Source organism: Alternaria arbusti, assembly GCF_024043155.1.
Source record: "Alternaria arbusti strain BMP 1465 chromosome Unknown scaffold_3, whole genome shotgun sequence".
In the NCBI taxonomy this organism is placed as follows: domain Eukaryota; kingdom Fungi; phylum Ascomycota; class Dothideomycetes; order Pleosporales; family Pleosporaceae; genus Alternaria; species Alternaria arbusti.
The window spans coordinates 1,364,067-1,381,263 of record NW_026249943.1 but is presented as its reverse complement, the minus strand read 5'-3'; the positions used below and the strand labels follow the sequence as shown (position 1 = coordinate 1,381,263).

Here is a 17,197-nt window from a genome sequence, read left to right as displayed (position 1 = left end):
ACACGTAACACTGTTGGCCTTTCCGCTGTTCTTGTTTCGCGTATCCTTGGCATTCTAAAGGGCCGATGTCCACCATGCCGCCAAACTAGGAGTCAAGTTGTCTGGGGCCTACTTGTCGTGTATCTTCCAACCCTTGGCTTCACTATTGTCCACTCCTTCTTTTACTCTTCCTTCTCTCTTTGTGTACGCTTGACGCGATTGTTACCTCCACCGATTCAACTCGGAGGTCATACATCACGGTCGTTCCTTCGACTCAACTCTCCCCACCAATCCCACGTCACTCTTTTCCACCTGCAAAGATGTTCAGGTCTTTCGGTGGTAGGTCCAACTCCTTTGTTCTTCTGTGAACGCCTACTAATAAAACGCGTAGCCCGCATATTCGCTGGAATATTCGTCGTCGTTTTCCTAATCGTCATTTTCCATAATGAAGAATCCGCTGGCACGGCACTACTTCCTTACCTACCCGTCCTCCCATCAACAGGGTCCTCGCAACCCTCCTCCATCCTGCAAGCATGGATAAAAGACCGATCTGCGCTCTCGGAAAAGTCGTGGAAGAAGAGCGTTGAGCTCCGAGACCAGATGGCCAAGTCGCATCCGGACAACCCGAAGATCCCATTCTTCCCAATGGACTTCCTCAAATACCCCTTCACAATCTGGGACTTCTTCCCACCAACATGGACATGCCCCCATGACATCCAGCGCGTCGGTAGGCTCGGTGACGGAGGAAAATGGGTATGCGGAATGAACATCTACGAGAGTCTCCCCGCACCTAAGTTCGCTTCCGCTACCATCGGATCGCAAGAACCCCTTGTGGACGCGCAAGATGGCCTGGTCATGTACAGTTTCGGTATCAACGGCGAGTCCTCCTTCGAAGCTGAGATGCTCGAGCGCGTCCCCAGCGCTCGCATCTGGGGCTACGACTTCTCGGTCGACTCCTGGGGTCCCCAAATCGCCGAGAAGCACCGTCATCGCACCTTCTTCAAGAAGGTCGGCCTAGGCAAGGAGGACAAGCATGAGTCCGACCCACCATTCTGGACCCTACCCGCCTTGATGAAGCAGAACAACCACACCTACATCGATATTCTGAAAATTGATATCGAAGGCAGCGAATACGACGCTCTTGACACGATGATGAACGCTTTCGATAACATGAAGACTGCATCTGGCAAGTCTGTCCTGCCCATCGGCCAGGTCATGATCGAACTGCATCTCGGCGACGGCATCAACCTCGACAACGCGGGCGGCGGTGGCAGCATAGACTTTGGCCGCTTCAGGTCATGGTGGGAGAGGCTCGAGCACATGGGTATGCGACCCGTGTGGATGGAGATCAACCTCTTTGCTGTTACTCTGGGTAAGAGCAAGGCGAACCCGAGATGTACGGAATACGTCTGGGTCAATGCCAAAGATCAGCGAAGTGTTCTTTGGAATGTATAAATAGCATCTGCTTCGGCAGCAGGATGAGCGGCGTTTGGAGCTTGACTCCGGCATTATAGATATCACGTTCAGCCAATGCATCCTTTATTTTTCTCCTTGACGATACGTGTTCTTGATTGCGGCGTAAGTTGCTCGTGATGTTGTTGTACTTTCCTTAGAAACGCCGAGCTGTCGAACTGCCTTGTCCGCGGGCGATGCTGATGTCAGATAAAGACTTGTCTGAATGCGATCTAGCGTTTGGCTCTCCCAGCCGCGCCGCTCTCACAGTGTCACTTTGCGTATCCAACATCTTTCCATCGCGAACAACCCCCAAGACAAACAAAGACACATGTAATTATGCGAACACGAGTCCGCTCCGCTCCATGCAAAACTTCCAAGCCCTAGCAAGCCTTGTCGCAAGCCTCCCACCAGCGCCTCACATCCTGCGCCCACCATGCCCGGGCAGCTAACGTTTCGGCGCCGAACTCCGTGCGCGTTACAAAATCCAGCCTCGCAATCAACCCGAGATCCTAAGCATTTGACCTGAGTAATGCTATGCAGCCGGTATTGTTAATATTGTGGTTCTGCGGATCCGCTGGGTTTTGGTCAAAGGCTACCAGCTACCTTTAGAAGGTGGAAGATCGCAATCAGAGAGGGGTGTTGATACCGCAGTGGGAACTAAGCCGCGATTAGACTTCCCCATGGGGCCGCATCTTGAGCCGTCGCCGCCTTGTCGAGATCAAGATCTAATATCCGAGGAGAGACCGGCGGTAAGCCCTAGACATGGAGATTTGGAAGTGTAGAACTCCCTGCGCATTTCACCACATAAGCTCCGCTGAGTTGAGGGTCCATGGATCACGTAGCGCTAACTTCGAGTTCTGGGCTCTCACGACTCGTCTGAAACCACGCCTATCTGCGCTTCGTGTGTCTGAAGCGGCGCCAAGCGCCGAGATATTGACAGCCTACCGCTTCTAAAAGTCAGACTGCCCGGGGAGAAGAAGGAGGTTCGCATCGCTAAAGTGCAAAGGTCGTGCAAAGACGGCGTTCCAAACGATCTTCAAACATGAGGATATACTTCAGTTCGAAGAGATAGTTATCGAGGCTTTCGCGAAGATGTGTATAGCTGCAACACCAGAGTACACCGCTTTTGTTCGAAGCGGGCCGGGCCGAACGCCGTTGGGAAGGGAACACGCGTGCTACAGAGACAAGGCACAAAGAGGCCTATAACCTGAGGTTAACCAAATGTGTCATCTTTCTCATGTTTGAGTCACGAATGCAAAGTCCGCCTACAAGTACGCCGCGTCCTCACGAAGCGCAAGAGGAAGTGCAGGCACATGTTGAGTGTATAGGTATATGGAGACCTAGTCTCCATTCTCGTGATCATGACCCGTACCTACTCACCACTACCTAGTCCACTCCCGAAAATCTTGTCTATCCTTGTAGCTCTTTCCCATACCACCTCTCCCCTTCCGTCTTCTCCACCCTTCTTCTTGAAATACAGTATGCGATGCTGGGGAATGAACTCCTCATCCGTCTGCTCCGTTTTCCATTTCTCAAGACCAGTTTCCTTCGCGCCCAAAAAGCGGTCCTCATAGCCGATAATGTAATCGCTCGGATCCAAGCTTGGGTCCCAGCGAAGACGGTTGAGAACATCGGATGCAGGACGTAGTTTTGTTCTCGACAAAGGTGCTGAGGTGGGCTTGGGGCGCTGAGGTATCGTACGCTGAGGTTTGGTCTCATCGGCGTCTTCAAGGTCTTCATCAACGTCTTCCTCGTCGTCTGAGTCTGAATCCATGTCCATGGCGTAGACACCCCATTCTCGATCGTCCAGTCGCAACCCTTTGACATCGCTAGATCTTACTAGCGAAGCATCGATCCATGAAGTGTTTGCGTCGAAGTTCTTCTCGTCAGTCCGCAGCTGCGTCAAGAAACGATCCAGTACCTTTTCCAGGGCTTGCTTGGCGAGTTGCTTGTCGTCCACGCTGTGTGCTGAGACGGCTTTCTCGGATTTCGAGAGGGCGATCAGGTAACAGCCTTGGTACTCTTTGCCCTCTCCCACGTCGAACGAATTGCTATCGACGAAGCGAGCTGGCCAGATTTGGACTTCCGACTTGGGTATGGCTTTGTGGATGTCTATCAAGGTTAGTAAAACGATTGCGCAACAGGTGTTTGGAATATGCGGCTTACCTATGACGAGCGAGATGCATCGAGACTCAACCCAACCGACTAGGCTCTTGCCCTTAGCCAATGTTCGGCCCCAAAACTGGATTTCGACCTTGACGAAGTTGTTGTAGTTGCGGAGGAACTCTGCGGCTCCATGAGGGAGTTGCGACTCTGGTTCTGGAGCAGATGGTGCACCGAAGAATGCCTCCCACGTCATTCCCGGCTCGCAAAGCTGCTTTTCAGCGGTCTTGAAAGCCTTAACGAGCAGCTGCAGGCCGGGAACCGTAGCCGTATGAGCGATATTCGAGTTGGGTGCGTGATAACCCAACACCACCATCGGCTCTCTCGCGCTGCGATAATAACGAGGCTTCTTCTTGTGGAAGATGGCATCGTAGACCATGTCGTTCGTCCAATCAAACTGAGCGTAGTAATGGTAGAAACTCGCAATGATGTCTGCAGCCGTGACTGGGCCGGCATCATGCCCAAGACTTTTGCAGACCCAGGAGAGCATGAGCGTGATGTGTACGCCTCCAAGGAACCCGAACTTCGCACTATATATGCCGCACTGGACAGCCCATAGCTTGATGAAACGATAAGCTAGGCGGAATGCAGAAAGCGACGGCAGTGTACGTTGTATGTATAGCAAATCGCGGTAAGGCTTGAGCTTGCGGAGTGAGAGAATGGAAAGGTTGAAGATGGGATCAGATGCTGGGATACTCCGGAATTCATGCCACCTAGTAGCTGAATGTTAGCGCTGCGATATCACAATCGTTACATAAGACTCACCTCTCGACGACCTGGGGCGCAGGACAATACTGCAGATCCATGAATATGCCGTTGACAGACAGTTCGAGCATGGTGCCGGTGCTGGCCTCAACCTTCCGCAAGATCCTGACCCCTTTGACTTCTGCTTTGGTAAGTCGTTGCCGAGCGAGCCGGAAGAAGGTCTTAGAGCTAATGGTGCCGATACAAAGGCAGTCGACGTCCGAGTCTGCAGTCCATACACCCAAGGCGTACGAGCCAACTGGCACTATAACCAATGGTATATCAGGTTGCGCTGGATCTCCATCGTCTGATGTACCCAGTAGTATGTGCTGGAGGCTTGCAAGTGCGTCGCGCCGATTGCTCGCTTGATCTTCGTTCGGGAACATGCCGTGGGTCTCGAGCACTGAAACGAGGCTCGTGGTCTCTGCCAAAGTTTCATCCACTCGCTTATATTCCACGGCAGGCTGATTTGAGATGGCTGCTTCATTTCCGGTGCTCGCTACTGCTTCGTTCACTCTAATCTTCGCTCTCACTCCATAATGGTCACTGGCTGCGACCTGTGCACCGTCGATCATCTCCGGAACGCCGAAATGGTTGAAGCGGTCTATGCGAAGTGAATCCTGCGACCGAAATAGTATCCTATCGTAACGCTGTGGCCGATCGTGAGAAGTCGTAGTCGTTCCTGCGGCAAGTCGGTTGTTCTGGGGATCGAATGTCGCACCCTCTTCGCCCTCGAACAAATCACCAGATCCAGTTGTACTCGTTTCGTCCACTCCTTCAACACGGGCAACAGACCAAGCATCAGATAACCCCGCTTCCCGAATCTCGGCCTCAACTGTTGCTAACAGGGAGACAGTCTCGCTGGATATGGACTGGTCTTTGACGGAGGTCTCAATGGTGTAAGTCGACGTGACCAGGTTGAAATCCCCTGCGATGACCCATGGCTCGCTTCCATAGTGCTGTTCTAGATGGCGTGTCAAAGTCCCCATCTGAGCTTTCTTAGTAGCGACTGAGCCATCAGTAAGACCGGCAGTCAAATGAACTCCAGCGACAACTAAGCTCCCCAAGCCCTTAGTGCCAGATGCCGTGACGCCTCTCAATCGCGCAACGAGAGCGCTCTTGTGCTTGCGATGGAAGGGTACTGAATGCCAGCTAAAAGGATAGCGGCTCAGAATGACGACGTTCCGTAGACTGGGGAGAGGACCTAGATCGTTTTGGCATGGCGGACCATGCGAAACAAATGGGTATATGTGTGCAATGTCCTGACGAGTGAAAAGTAGATAGTCAAGAAAGTCGTCGGAGACCTCTTGCAGTACTAATATATCGGCCGTCGCTTGTTCTGATAGGATGGTGTCCACGATCAACGGGTCACGGTCATGGTCCGGCGGATACTCGGTGTCTACCAGGACATTGTAACTCGAAACAGTGATTTCCTTCACTTCAGCCTCTTTCTGGTTCTCGCATGTGTGCGGTGACCATCTGGATTCGTTGGGATCGAAGCAGAGAGCTGGCACATCGCGCACCTCGTAATCATCAAGTAAGGATTCTTGCTGAGTTTCGTCACCATCCGGTCGGGGTGCGGCCGGATTCGAGTTAGGCAGCTTCACCCAGTAGTCTGGAATGTGAGGTCGCCAAGCATCGCCTGGGGCCCCAATATCGATAGTTCCATACAACCGCATGTAATCAGTTGACAGCGTGCCAGCCGTCCTCTCACGAATAAGGATACCGAGCGTGCCAACGCGGAAGTGTATGTTTGGTAATCTTTGAGCCTTTCGTAGGAGGTATGACTGCGAGAGTAGAGGATTACCCTGTGTTTGACCGATCGTAAGGTGGGGAGTGAATCGAGAAGGACCTTGGCCTAATGCTTGTAGCACAGTCGTACGCAGCGAGACGAGAGGCGAGTCTTCCTCACCACGGTCATCGGTCCCAAGAAATACAGTGAAGTTGTTCTTTTGCACGAAACCACCCGCTTGAACCAGTTCTACATCGATGGGTGTCTCTTGGGTTAAATGCTGTGCCAAGTACCCTTGAATCTGCTCCTGTGCTTTTGGAAGCTGCTCTGGTGCAACGAAAGGGTATACGAGGTTGACGTGAGGTGGCCACTAAAAGTTTTAAAGACCCTAGTCAATGTGTGCTTTCCCTGAATCCAGGGCATATATAACTAACCTTCCCATAGGCCTTGTCGTAAAGTTCCCGTAGCTGATCTACGTGACCGCATTGAGAAGCGGGTGGGATGATGCACAACGCTGTATCGTATGAAGTCGTTGATATCCGCGCTGGGGGAGAAGTATGGTCGGTAGCCGCCATGTCTAAACGCAGAACGAGATGCAGAGAAGACGATTGAAAGGGGTATGTCGAGTGCGTCAGAAAGGACTCTGATGTCTAATGTTTCTGATCTCTTGTAAGTGTACAGCGATCTTTATGTCTTGTACAAGAGACACGCTCAAACACTTTGCTCCACTCCGTGAATCGGCATGCTTTCCAATCAGGCGATAAATATGACTCCGGGGGCTGTTGAGCCTCAAGCAGGAGGCGCAGGCAGAGTGAGCAAAAGTGAGTCATTCGCGCTAACCAAAACGAAGCGGTCTCTGGCTTCAGGGCTGGGTGCGATGCTGCGAGAACGCGTGCGGTCGAACCTGTAATGCGATGGTATGTGTAACAGCATTGAGCGCACCGCAATGTGACTCAAACAAAGTCGGGCCTGTTCTCATGCAATGGCGAGTTGATGGCTGTGTGGGAGAGCTCCCATCGGCCCGAGGCTCAAGTGGGGTCAACCGCGCCTGCGCCTCAGGGCTGCGGTACCTACCTGCGCAGGCATCGCGAACAACCCATGCAACCTTCCTCCACACAACCTTGTTGCGGCCTCTACCAGCAAGCAGCTATGGTCGGCTTTCTAGATCTACCGAGCGAACTGCTCTTCAACATCATCGACCTTGTGCTCTCGTCACCTACTGTTTTACCGAAGAATGGCACGCGTCATCGGCCCAGCTATCCAACCGACGTACGCAGTCTTTACTGTGTACCGAGCCTGGATTATTTGAAGGATTCAGGAGTTCCAAGCCTTCTACTAACTAGTCAACGAATGTATCGCGAGACCAAAGAATATCTTTCAAAAGCGCCGCGGAACTTCGAGGTCGATATCGCAGTTATTGACGACCACTGGTTGTGGCCGACGCGGCGCGTTGTTTCCGCGCGCGAGCTTGAAGGAACCATCGAGAGATTAGACATCAACATAATCCCGTGCTGTACCACGAATGGACGGCATCTGCAGACGGACTGGGATCACGAAGGCCGGCATCCAGCTGACTTGTCCACCTATTGGCTGCTTCTTGCCGGAGGACTGTCGTTCCCGTTGGCTCGCTTCTTACTCGATGATAGTTCGAAAAGACATCGATCACAAGTTTTCCGGGGTTTGGAAACATGGGTCGACCCACTGTTGGACGAGCACTTAGATGATGGCCGGAACATACCTGTTACTCGAATTGATACTGTGACTATCAATATTGATACTTGGAGGTATGGAAACGGCAACAAAGAGATTGGTCTTGCAGAGATACCTTTCCGTAAGATTAAAGGTCTGGCACATCTGGACTTTAAGGAGCTGTACCCAGTGGACTTCGCAAAGTCAGAAACCTACCTTCGCGAATTGATCAAATACATCGATGAGCGACTATATGGTACGGGGAAAGTAGCGAAAAAGATCGGAAAGATACAATTTTACCTTGATGGAAAGTTGTCAAGAGAATTGAATACAGTGTTATGACATATTGGTCAAGCTGTACCGCAAGGCGACATTATGTGGAACTCACAATCCCTCCTGAACTCAAACACCAGCAATGCCTAGCCTATCAGATCAACCCAACTTGCTTATCGTCGACATCGCGGTCACGGCCTGTTCACCCGACACATCACTATTTCTCGGCATACAAAGCCGCACCTAGACGGTGATGAATATCATGGAGAACAGCCATTCTTACTTCGGTTCAAACATCATCCAGGAGCGGAGCAATTGAGGAGTGGATGTTGAAGAACTGGCAGCGACCGGTCTGAAGTCGCCAACGACGAACATGACAGGAAGATGGAGCCAGGATGCATGCCAAATGTTTGACAGTATCAGGCGCAAGGCTTGACTTCCCATCAGGACAGCACCAAGCGATGCAGTGTTGGTATTTGGATCCGAATGCGAGTAGCGCTCGACAAGTTTTGAAGGGCGAGCATGCAGAAGTTCGTCGCACAACCGCTTCTGGACGCTTTGGCGTATGAATCAAGGAACATATTCTGTTCACCCTATGCTCTCGCAATCTGGTTTTCGTGAGACAATCGGTTAACGGAACCTTAGCTTGCCTATAGCTTGAAGCCACAGAAACAAGCTTCACCACGATCGCCTCTAAAAAGCAAGTGCCCACGGGTGGGGCTCGTCATTCTACGATGATCTACTCCAGCATCGAGCGATTCGGCAGCCACGACGGATGTGCCATTGGAGATCGGCAAGGCTGTGACGCGCATAGAACTGGTTTCCCATGCATGGGATTTCCAAATCACGTTCAAGAAAAAGCATGGGGATTTTCAGTGACGTACTTGCCTGCAACAGGTTAGCACTGCGTTAGCGGTGTCACGTGCGTTGGTCTTCAGCCACCAATCACGCCTGTATCGTGGCTTGTCGTTCAAAGCCATCCAATCTCATGACGTGCCGAGAAAGCGCAAAGGCAACATGCCACTGCCGTGCAACAAGCCTAAGCAAAATCTCCGCGGTTCCAGGTTTAATTTGGATGCGGGGGGTTGGTACCGAAGCTGACGGTGACGGTGAGTGACGACCGTGTCAAACGGGTAAGAGGGGCCTGGTCTTTGTGTCACGTCGCTGTCACCTCATCCTCAGAGCTATAAGATAGTAGATCTTTGCGCTGCCCTCATCTTCAGCATTCAGCAGAACTCACCAATCCATCAATACCATCCACGTCGACACCCAGCATATCAACATGGTGCACGCCCAGGAGCCCATTGACGGTCCGGTCGACTACCCAGTCACCGACAAGCGCGAGCAAACAGGTCTTCTTACGCGTCAGTAACTACTCATGAACTGCATGTGAGACAAATACTGACTGCGTACACCCATCTTTAGGCTTCGTGCCGGACAAGCTCAAGAACACTTCCTTCTACCGTTGGTTCTTACGCTTCACACGCCTCCTACAATTCATCAGCTCTGTGGTCTCACTCGGCATCTTTTCTCAACGCTTATATAAGGTGTATCGCCTTGTCAACAGCGTCAAGACCTATCGCGGCATCAACGGCAGCTATGGTGCAGTCGAGGGCATTCTTGCCGCCGCCGTGCTGTATACTTTGATCACGATCCTACTTTCTTGCATCAAGAAGTCAGCGAACCCTGGCGGTCGAGTACTCCGATGGATCTGGGTACTTCTCGACCTTGCATTTGTTGGAGCATTCATCGCAGTGGCTGTGCTTACGCGACCGAACGGAGGTCTTGCTGGTGCTCGTCACTGCTACAGCCCGGAGCGTATTGCTAACGGCAATACCGGTGTTGTTACTGGCGCGACTGCGAGCCGTGATGACAGCTGTAACCTGCCGTGGGGCACCTTCATCTTGGCAATTATCAGCACGTATGTTCTCCGCTGCCCGAATCCCTGAATCATCTGCTGACTGGCTACCAGACTCCTCCATGCCATCACGGCCTCCTTCCACGAGATTAGGGACCACCGCCGAAAGGCCAGGCTCGAACACGAGAAGGCCGTTCAGCCACACACCGAGGCCGCCGCTGATGGCGTCCGCTACTAGATCCTCAAACCGCTCGATGTTCCGTTAGAAAAAAGGCATGGGGGTTGTGAAGCACGAAGATGTGCCCACACATATCTACCAAGCCCCACGAACAACACACACGTATACCCATAGTGCATCAGCCTAGCGCTTGATGTATTATATCCTCATGAGTTTTCACTCTAGCGAATGGCGCCACTGGGCCGGAGTTTCTGTAGTCATTGAGCGAAATAATTCGTTCAACTAATGCAACACCTACCGTATATTCTACTCGAAGATGTCTATCAGATTGTGATGCCAATTCGGAAGTAACAAGGCTGGTGACGCTGTCCATCTCGGTGACCCGCCCACCGGCCTAGAAATCGCTCAACACAGTCTTCTCAAACTCCTCCGCGTACTCTTTGGCTGGGGTGATTGCTCCAAGCCAATACCCACCCCTAGCATCCTTACCAACACACATACCAATGCCCCCTGAGCTTTTACCCCAGCCGTCCACCCGTCTATCGTGACCGTTAACACTGATATACATAGGCTTTCCTCTGGTCGGCCTACTAGTCAACCCACCCTCATCACCATCATCAGAAACGACAGCAGCGCTGAAATCTGTATCAAACAACGTTGCCTTTGCCCAGTTTGAGAACACGTAGGCTGCCGGCCCCATCTGCGGATCCGACGGAGGCGTAAGGTTTTGCTGTCCGTTGCGGCTGGCACGCTGCGAAGCTTCCACCGCCTCTCTATTCGCCTGCTCAACAAGATCTTTGCGAATACGAGCCGCAACGTGACCCAACGGCATACCGACAAACTGCTGTACACTGAACGCCGAAACGATTCCACCTGTGCAGTTTGCAACATATGCTTTTCCTTTTGGAATCAAGACCTCGTATTTGGATGACGAGGTAGATAATACGTCTCGCATGCCCAAGACATTGAGGATTATGACGGGTCGAGCAGGGGGTGAGTTGAGCAGAGAGGTGTCAGAGGAAACGAGATGGCGGATTAACCATGCTGAGAATATGTCGCCGTCTGAGAGGAAGGGCTTTGGTGCGGAAGACGTTGAGGTATTGTAGGTTATTCGTGAGGCGTCGAGAGATTCAAGATCGCGCATTGCTTCAGTTCGCAAGCGAGCCATGTAAGCCGCGGGCATGTAGAGCATACGGCCGTTCTGCGTTGTCGTCGGTCTAAAGAACAGAGAATAAAGGTATGCGAGCGTCGCTCTGGGGTCTAGCAAGCTTGGAAGCCAGGTCTTCAAGTTTGACATCACCATCCAGATCTGAGATTGCGCTTTCTCTTGCACTTGCGTAGTGCCGGCACTCAAACCCTCTGCATCCTGGTTGTCCTCATCGAGAGAAGCTCCAAGCCGCGTCAACGGGTCGAAATCGTAACCCCAGAACTCCGGTACATCTTCGTCTCTTCCTTCTAACACTGCCGTCCACGCTCTCAGTAGAGTCTGTCGCCCCATCGCATCAAGAAGCGTATGTAGCCAAGTCAGGGTGACGAGTGTCGCATCCTTGAAGCTCGCTACATGTAAGCCTAACTGCGCATCGTCTGAAAAAAGCCAGTCATCAAGAACTGAAGTATTGCCCTTCGCACTTATAACCCCACGTTGCGACTCTAGAACGCCGAAGACCTGGACACTGTCGTTACGCTCGTTTGCAGTAGGAATCTGGCAACCAAGAGGATGGTCCTTCAATTTGCTGTCATAAATCGCATGGGTGAAGTTGACTGGCGGTCGTTCTTTGGTGTACTGTGCTGGTATGTGGTATTCAAGTTTATCGTTGCTGGTGTTGAGGCGCAGTCGTGCTCCCAACTTCCTCCAACCCGGTTTCTCCAGCAACCTCCATAATGCTTCGACAAGCTTCCGCTCGTCAAGAACTTCGTCAAAACACATGGTGAATTCGACTGAAACGTTTCTGTTTTGATGCGTGTCGTCGCGGCTGTGGAGGGGTATGATGGTATCCGTGGGTATGCGAGGAGGAGCGACTCGCTGCCCAGGGAAGTAGTTCGATAGGAAGGACATGTTTAAGAAAGCGAAAGCTATCACTGGGTGCCTCACAGAAGAAGGAGAAGGTGATTTACCGATGTCGTATCAATTTTGGTGCGGGCAGATACTCCAAATATATGTCTTACGTCTAAGCGACGCGAACCAAATGCATGTGCCACAAGCGATACTTGGGTACGCCCGGGCGATATCTCACGTGAGAGGTATCGGATAGTCGATTGCCCAGGGCTTGTAGACCTTACATCCGCACTAAATGGCGTTCAGATGTGTGCCTAATAGCAGTAGGGGTGCCAATCATATGTGCCTTGGTGTAGTAAAGGGCTTGGATTAAGTAGCCTACTGGTAGTGTCGCATTAAGGCTTACTATACGCCAAGCCTCGCATACCGGTCAGCGGGATCTCGGGAGAGTCAAATCCCCGACTTGCCGGCAAGTACGAATACACGAAGGTCGTGGCGGGTTAAAAAAGTCCGAGAGTGTCCACAGACCGCCTCACTGGGCGATAGTCGTCGCCTGCAGCGTTGTTGTAGGTTGGGACTGAGATGGATATGCAACACAGAGCAAACGGAGATATTGTAGATCATCGTAATTTCATAAGTACCGTCGACAAAGAAATGTCAATTACCAGGCCCAGTGAAATTCCCAATGAACACTACCAAGATCGCACAGTAGGCTGCAGACGCCGCGAAAAGTTCATGCCTCGCCGCCTTGGTCAGCAGACTCATCGCAGCACTGAATAGTAATGTGAATACTATGAGCACACCAACTGCGTTGAATGTATCTCGCTTGTTAATGTCCACTTGACTCTGGGCGGAAGTCTTGCCTGATGGGTCGGTCTCAATATGGGCAGCAGTGTTCGTCAACTGGTACATGGTGATGACTGGTACCACGAGGAGACAGAATATGATGAAGGTGATGAGGATGTTGACCAGTTTGTCGACGCGAGAGCTGCTGTAGTAGGAGATGTCGGAATCACTGGTCTTCTTTTGCGCTTCTGGGGTTCGGAAGTATTTCTGCCGACTGTGTAAGTGGTTTGGCTCTTCATTTTGGAAGATAGAGTTGACGTACCTGTAGTGGGGGTTTCTCTGTGTTGAAGACCTTCTTAAGAAAGCGGTCTGTTTGCCCTATCATCGTCTCTACGCCACCATCGAAGCTCGCCCACTCACGACCGTTGTGAATGGTGACTATGTCTTCCTTTGTTCGGATGGAGTCCAGTACGTCATCCATTAGCGGCTTCTTCTTGAAGCAATAGCGTCGCACACTGCGATAGTTGCGATCTGATGGCTTTTGGAAAGACTGGAGTTCTCTTGCCTTTATGAGCACCTCATCTATGCCTCAATTAGCCATGTGCTCTCCGCTAGGATGCTTGCGGTTATCGCTAAGGTATACATACCGTATTCGATCAGTTTAGCCTTGATCTCGCGAAGTATGACTCGACGGCTGCGATCAGCTCCTTCACCGATAGGCTGCTGGATGTCGTAGTCTCTTGATTTCAGACGAGTCGGATTCTCAAACGCATCTTCGCAGTCGATCTCATCGAGTTCTCTTTCTAAACAGGTGATCTCATCCTGCAAATCAAGCAGCACACGTGAGTGCAGGTAGCTGAAACTACGATATAATGCAAAATTTGTGTCGCTAGCTTGGAATGCTGCGAGCCTTGGGAAGCCATTAGGTGTATCTTCCACTACGATTGATCAGTGACAAGCGATATGAAGGATCCTGAATATACTCACGTGTCCGAGTGTTGGTCTCAGTCACGAAGAGAGGTTCTGGCTCGGAGCGGAATGAACCTGTCATGCGATGCATCAATCCAGGCCGCTTATTGTCATTCGCTGAAGCAATGTCAGTGTTGCTCATATGGATACCAATCATGGCCCTAGATTGTAATCACGTCATGCATACGAGCTGGCTGACCGGTTTGAGCCATTGCGCTTCAGCTGATGCCGAACATCGACGATGTTTGGCGCTGGGGGCCAAAATAGTGGCATGGAGTGACCTACAAGGCTGTGCACTTTCAATGTCAACGTCGACATCATTTGAGGTCGTTGGCATTGGGGCCAACACAGTAGGGTGGCAGTCGCTATTCTCGTCCGCTACTTCGATGTAGGCGTCACCTCTTAGGGTTGTGTCGGTACCCGTTGGAGATACTGGCGATTGAGGTGTCTTCTCATCGGTAAATGTATCCCCGGTCATGGTGCGAAGAGGGGTCATGGCGAGAAGAGACAAGCGAGGCTTGCGTGACAGCGACAAACGAGCGGACGAAGAGAAGACGAGCAAGGTATTTTGCACAATCAAATATCACTCAAGCGAACATTAAGAGTGAGTTGTGGCTAATAGATTGTGGCAACAGAAGGGTGTAAGTAGTATTGAGCAACGGGAAGCAGAAAGATGATGGTCGCATGTGGAAGACTCAGCCCCAACGCCTCACTCACAATTGGCTGCGCGCGTCACAAATTCAGCTGCCTGGTGACTTTCCGGTGAGCTCAGCCTCAGGCAATGTAGCACTGTTCAGGCGCCGGCCTTGAGGTCCCTTTCGCGTGTCCAGCTGCCATCCACCTTTTGCGTGTAGTAGTCTTCAAGCTGATACTCGATCCAGCCATGAGGGCTGCTCCTGCGCGCGTAGATCTTGTAGGCGGACTTGGATTGAGCACCACCGGGCGCTGATGCCTTCTTGCGCACTCTGTCGCCCTTGCTGAAGCGCGCATCCGCCTGAGTTTTTGTTAGAAAAGTGTGTTGCGCTGAGAAAAGAACGGACATACTAGATCCGCGGTTGTGATTTGGCCAACCCCAGACTTGGTCATAGGGGTCGTGTTACCAGGTGTAGAGTCCAAATTTTGATCCTATGCCTGCGTATCAGCTCTGCGTTGCTGCAATGACGGGGCGCGACTCACCTCCACAGCCAGTACAGGCTGATGTTCGAGCATATCGGTTGCCATGATTACTGGAAGTCTGTAAAGCGAGGCAAAATAGCCTTGTAGGTGATGCCCTTGGGAAGGAGCAGGCTGTCTTCTGTTATAGAGAGGGCTATTGCTGGCCTCCGTGACCATGTACCTGCTGCAGCCCCAAGCAACACAGGTTCGTGACCGGTATTGATGATAGTCGGGACCCTTTGGGTTTGCACAGCCGCAGCTTGGAATGTTTGCTTAGGTGCATGCAGCGATGGGGCACCCATGCGCCATGGCCCCCTCCACAGGTGTCCTACCGCTGAGCAAGCCGTCATCGTGAACGGCCATTTACCGAAAGAGGCTATGGCACGGGACGGAACGCCCAGTTCTTAGTAAGACGAGCGTTGGGGATGCATGGTGGAGGCACTGCCTTTGGCCCCCAATGGTGGTGGTGTGATTGCGCGGTGCGCTAATTGGCCAAGGCCAGCTGCATCTGCTATCTCCGCACTCTTCAAGCCGTGGTGCATGCACCCAATATGGGGGCTGAAGGTTACTCCAAGGCTACGAACTCCACCCTTCAAAATGGCGGGCACCTGCGAACTCTCTCAGCCTCGCACCTTGGAGGCTTTTCCACCCGATGGCTCCCCTACCAGACTCCACGATGCGCGTCGCGAACGCAGCAACGACGACCGAGATAGCCCCTCCTCGCAACGCAAACTCCGTCCAAGACAAAGTCATCAATGCCGACATTCGCATACGCTCGATTGAAGACGAGCTTCAGCGCACCGGACAGTCTTCCCAAGCTCAGGAGACTCTTGTGGAGAGCACGCCTAACAAGGACAATGGCGAACCGAGCGCGGAGACGCAAAAGAATTGGTGGGCAGAGGCCATCGCAGAAAACATGGATCTGGCAGACGGCTACACCAAAGTTGCAGTGCTGTTGATCAAGTGGGAAGACGGTCTAGACGAGCTCATGACTGGTGGCGAGGTATGTCAGGGAGAAACGCGTTGCGTGCAGATTATAACTAACAAATTTCAAGGCCAAAGAACTCGAAACCCTCTTTCGCGATCGCTTTTACTATCAAACCAAGACGGTCGAATTGAACGTACGGGAGAAGCCACAGCATCAGCTCAACAAACATATCAGCCAATTCATCTGCGAGCATGACGGAGCGCAAAGTCTGCTCATTGTCTACTATACTGGGCACGGCGTTTACCAAGAATCCACCAAAACACTGGAGCTCACAGGAACTCCAAACCCCGAGGAATCAAAAGGCTTGATTAATACAGCCCATGCGAGTTGGAACATGGCAGAGGAGCAGCTCCGTCAGCCAATCGTCGAGGCCGACGTACTGACCATATTGGACACTTGCTACTCTAGCAATCTTGTCAAATCCAGCCGGCAACAAGAGAAGAAGTTCGAGCTGCTGAGCGCCTGTTATTTCGACGAAACGACTGCCGCTCCTGGCCCCAATTCATACACTCGTGCTTTCATCGACGCTGCCAAATACTTCCTCGACAACGATCCCAAACGTCCAATATCTACTTTCAGCCTGACACAGCGCATCAACGAAGACAAGAGGCGCATAGATACGCCCTCACACCTCTGGGGTCGTAGCCGGAACCCTCAGCCAAATCAAGAGCACATCTTTTTGACGCCCCTTACTCCCTCCAAAGCCGATGCCCTACACGAATACCGTCCACGAGCACAGAGCTACTTGACCTTACGATTCGGTCTGCGCCACACCTCGCTGAATCAAGCACAAATCGATTACATGGCTAAGCTTCTTACAAAGGCATTGAACAACAAGGAATCAATTGGCCTGAGGAGAATCGACTGCATAGACATGAAGCCTGCACCGCCACTATCGCACTTCGAGCGCGTTACATCCGTACTGCGCGTCAAAGCGAAGTGGAAGCTGCTAGTTGCTAAGAACAAGGAGAGAAAGCAGGCACAGAACGGAGGCGATGCGAACGGGTCGGTGAAGCGCGCATGCGAGGATGCAAACGAACTACCACATGCTAAAAGGCAGTACCTGGGCCCAATACCCCCGCCGTCGCCGGCAGTATCGGACGCATAGGGTGTAGTGTCCCTCATCCCTCTTCGTTTCCATCATTTCTACTCTCTTTTCAGTTCTGTTTAGATCTCGGATACCCCACTCGTGCTTGTCGTAAAGATTACGCTCTATTACTACATATCGGTCA

General features: G+C 52.0%; 7 protein-coding genes across 7 annotated transcripts; 3 read left to right on the top strand and 4 right to left on the bottom strand.

The window, feature by feature from the left end:
* Positions 1 to 299: 299 nt before the first annotated feature.
* On the top strand, positions 300 to 1,434 carry J4E86_003110 (uncharacterized protein; the record flags this gene model as incomplete). Its single annotated transcript, XM_051443666.1, has 2 exons — positions 300 to 318; positions 371 to 1,434. 2 exons carry the CDS (start codon positions 300 to 302, stop codon positions 1,432 to 1,434), a joined length of 1,083 nt encoding a protein of 360 aa, XP_051305161.1.
* A 1,372-nt stretch (positions 1,435 to 2,806) lies between these two features.
* J4E86_003109 (uncharacterized protein) lies at positions 2,807 to 6,559 on the bottom strand (the record flags this gene model as incomplete). Its single annotated transcript, XM_051443665.1, has 4 exons — positions 2,807 to 3,546; positions 3,601 to 4,310; positions 4,363 to 6,400; positions 6,508 to 6,559. 4 exons carry the CDS (start codon positions 6,557 to 6,559, stop codon positions 2,807 to 2,809), a joined length of 3,540 nt encoding a protein of 1,179 aa, XP_051305160.1.
* A 2,758-nt stretch (positions 6,560 to 9,317) lies between these two features.
* J4E86_003108 (uncharacterized protein) lies at positions 9,318 to 10,131 on the top strand (the record flags this gene model as incomplete). Its single annotated transcript, XM_051443664.1, has 3 exons — positions 9,318 to 9,399; positions 9,461 to 9,956; positions 10,008 to 10,131. The coding sequence occupies 3 exons, from the start codon at positions 9,318 to 9,320 to the stop codon at positions 10,129 to 10,131; spliced, it is 702 nt and encodes a 233-aa protein (XP_051305159.1).
* Positions 10,132 to 10,465: 334 nt separating this feature from the next.
* Positions 10,466 to 12,127, bottom strand: J4E86_003107 (uncharacterized protein; the record flags this gene model as incomplete). Its single annotated transcript, XM_051443663.1, has 1 exon — positions 10,466 to 12,127. One exon carries the CDS (start codon positions 12,125 to 12,127, stop codon positions 10,466 to 10,468), a length of 1,662 nt encoding a protein of 553 aa, XP_051305158.1.
* A 472-nt stretch (positions 12,128 to 12,599) lies between these two features.
* Positions 12,600 to 14,300, bottom strand: J4E86_003106 (uncharacterized protein; the record flags this gene model as incomplete). The annotated part of the gene is made up of 5 exons (XM_051443662.1): positions 12,600 to 12,620; positions 12,860 to 13,120; positions 13,176 to 13,435; positions 13,501 to 13,755; positions 14,108 to 14,300. 5 exons carry the CDS (start codon positions 14,298 to 14,300, stop codon positions 12,600 to 12,602), a joined length of 990 nt encoding a protein of 329 aa, XP_051305157.1.
* A 315-nt stretch (positions 14,301 to 14,615) lies between these two features.
* On the bottom strand, positions 14,616 to 15,043 carry J4E86_003105 (uncharacterized protein; the record flags this gene model as incomplete). The annotated part of the gene is made up of 3 exons (XM_051443661.1): positions 14,616 to 14,816; positions 14,867 to 14,947; positions 14,999 to 15,043. The coding sequence occupies 3 exons, from the start codon at positions 15,041 to 15,043 to the stop codon at positions 14,616 to 14,618; spliced, it is 327 nt and encodes a 108-aa protein (XP_051305156.1).
* Positions 15,044 to 15,653: 610 nt separating this feature from the next.
* Positions 15,654 to 17,073, top strand: J4E86_003104 (uncharacterized protein; the record flags this gene model as incomplete). Its single annotated transcript, XM_051443660.1, has 2 exons — positions 15,654 to 15,980; positions 16,033 to 17,073. The coding sequence occupies 2 exons, from the start codon at positions 15,654 to 15,656 to the stop codon at positions 17,071 to 17,073; spliced, it is 1,368 nt and encodes a 455-aa protein (XP_051305155.1).
* Positions 17,074 to 17,197: the final 124 nt, after the last annotated feature.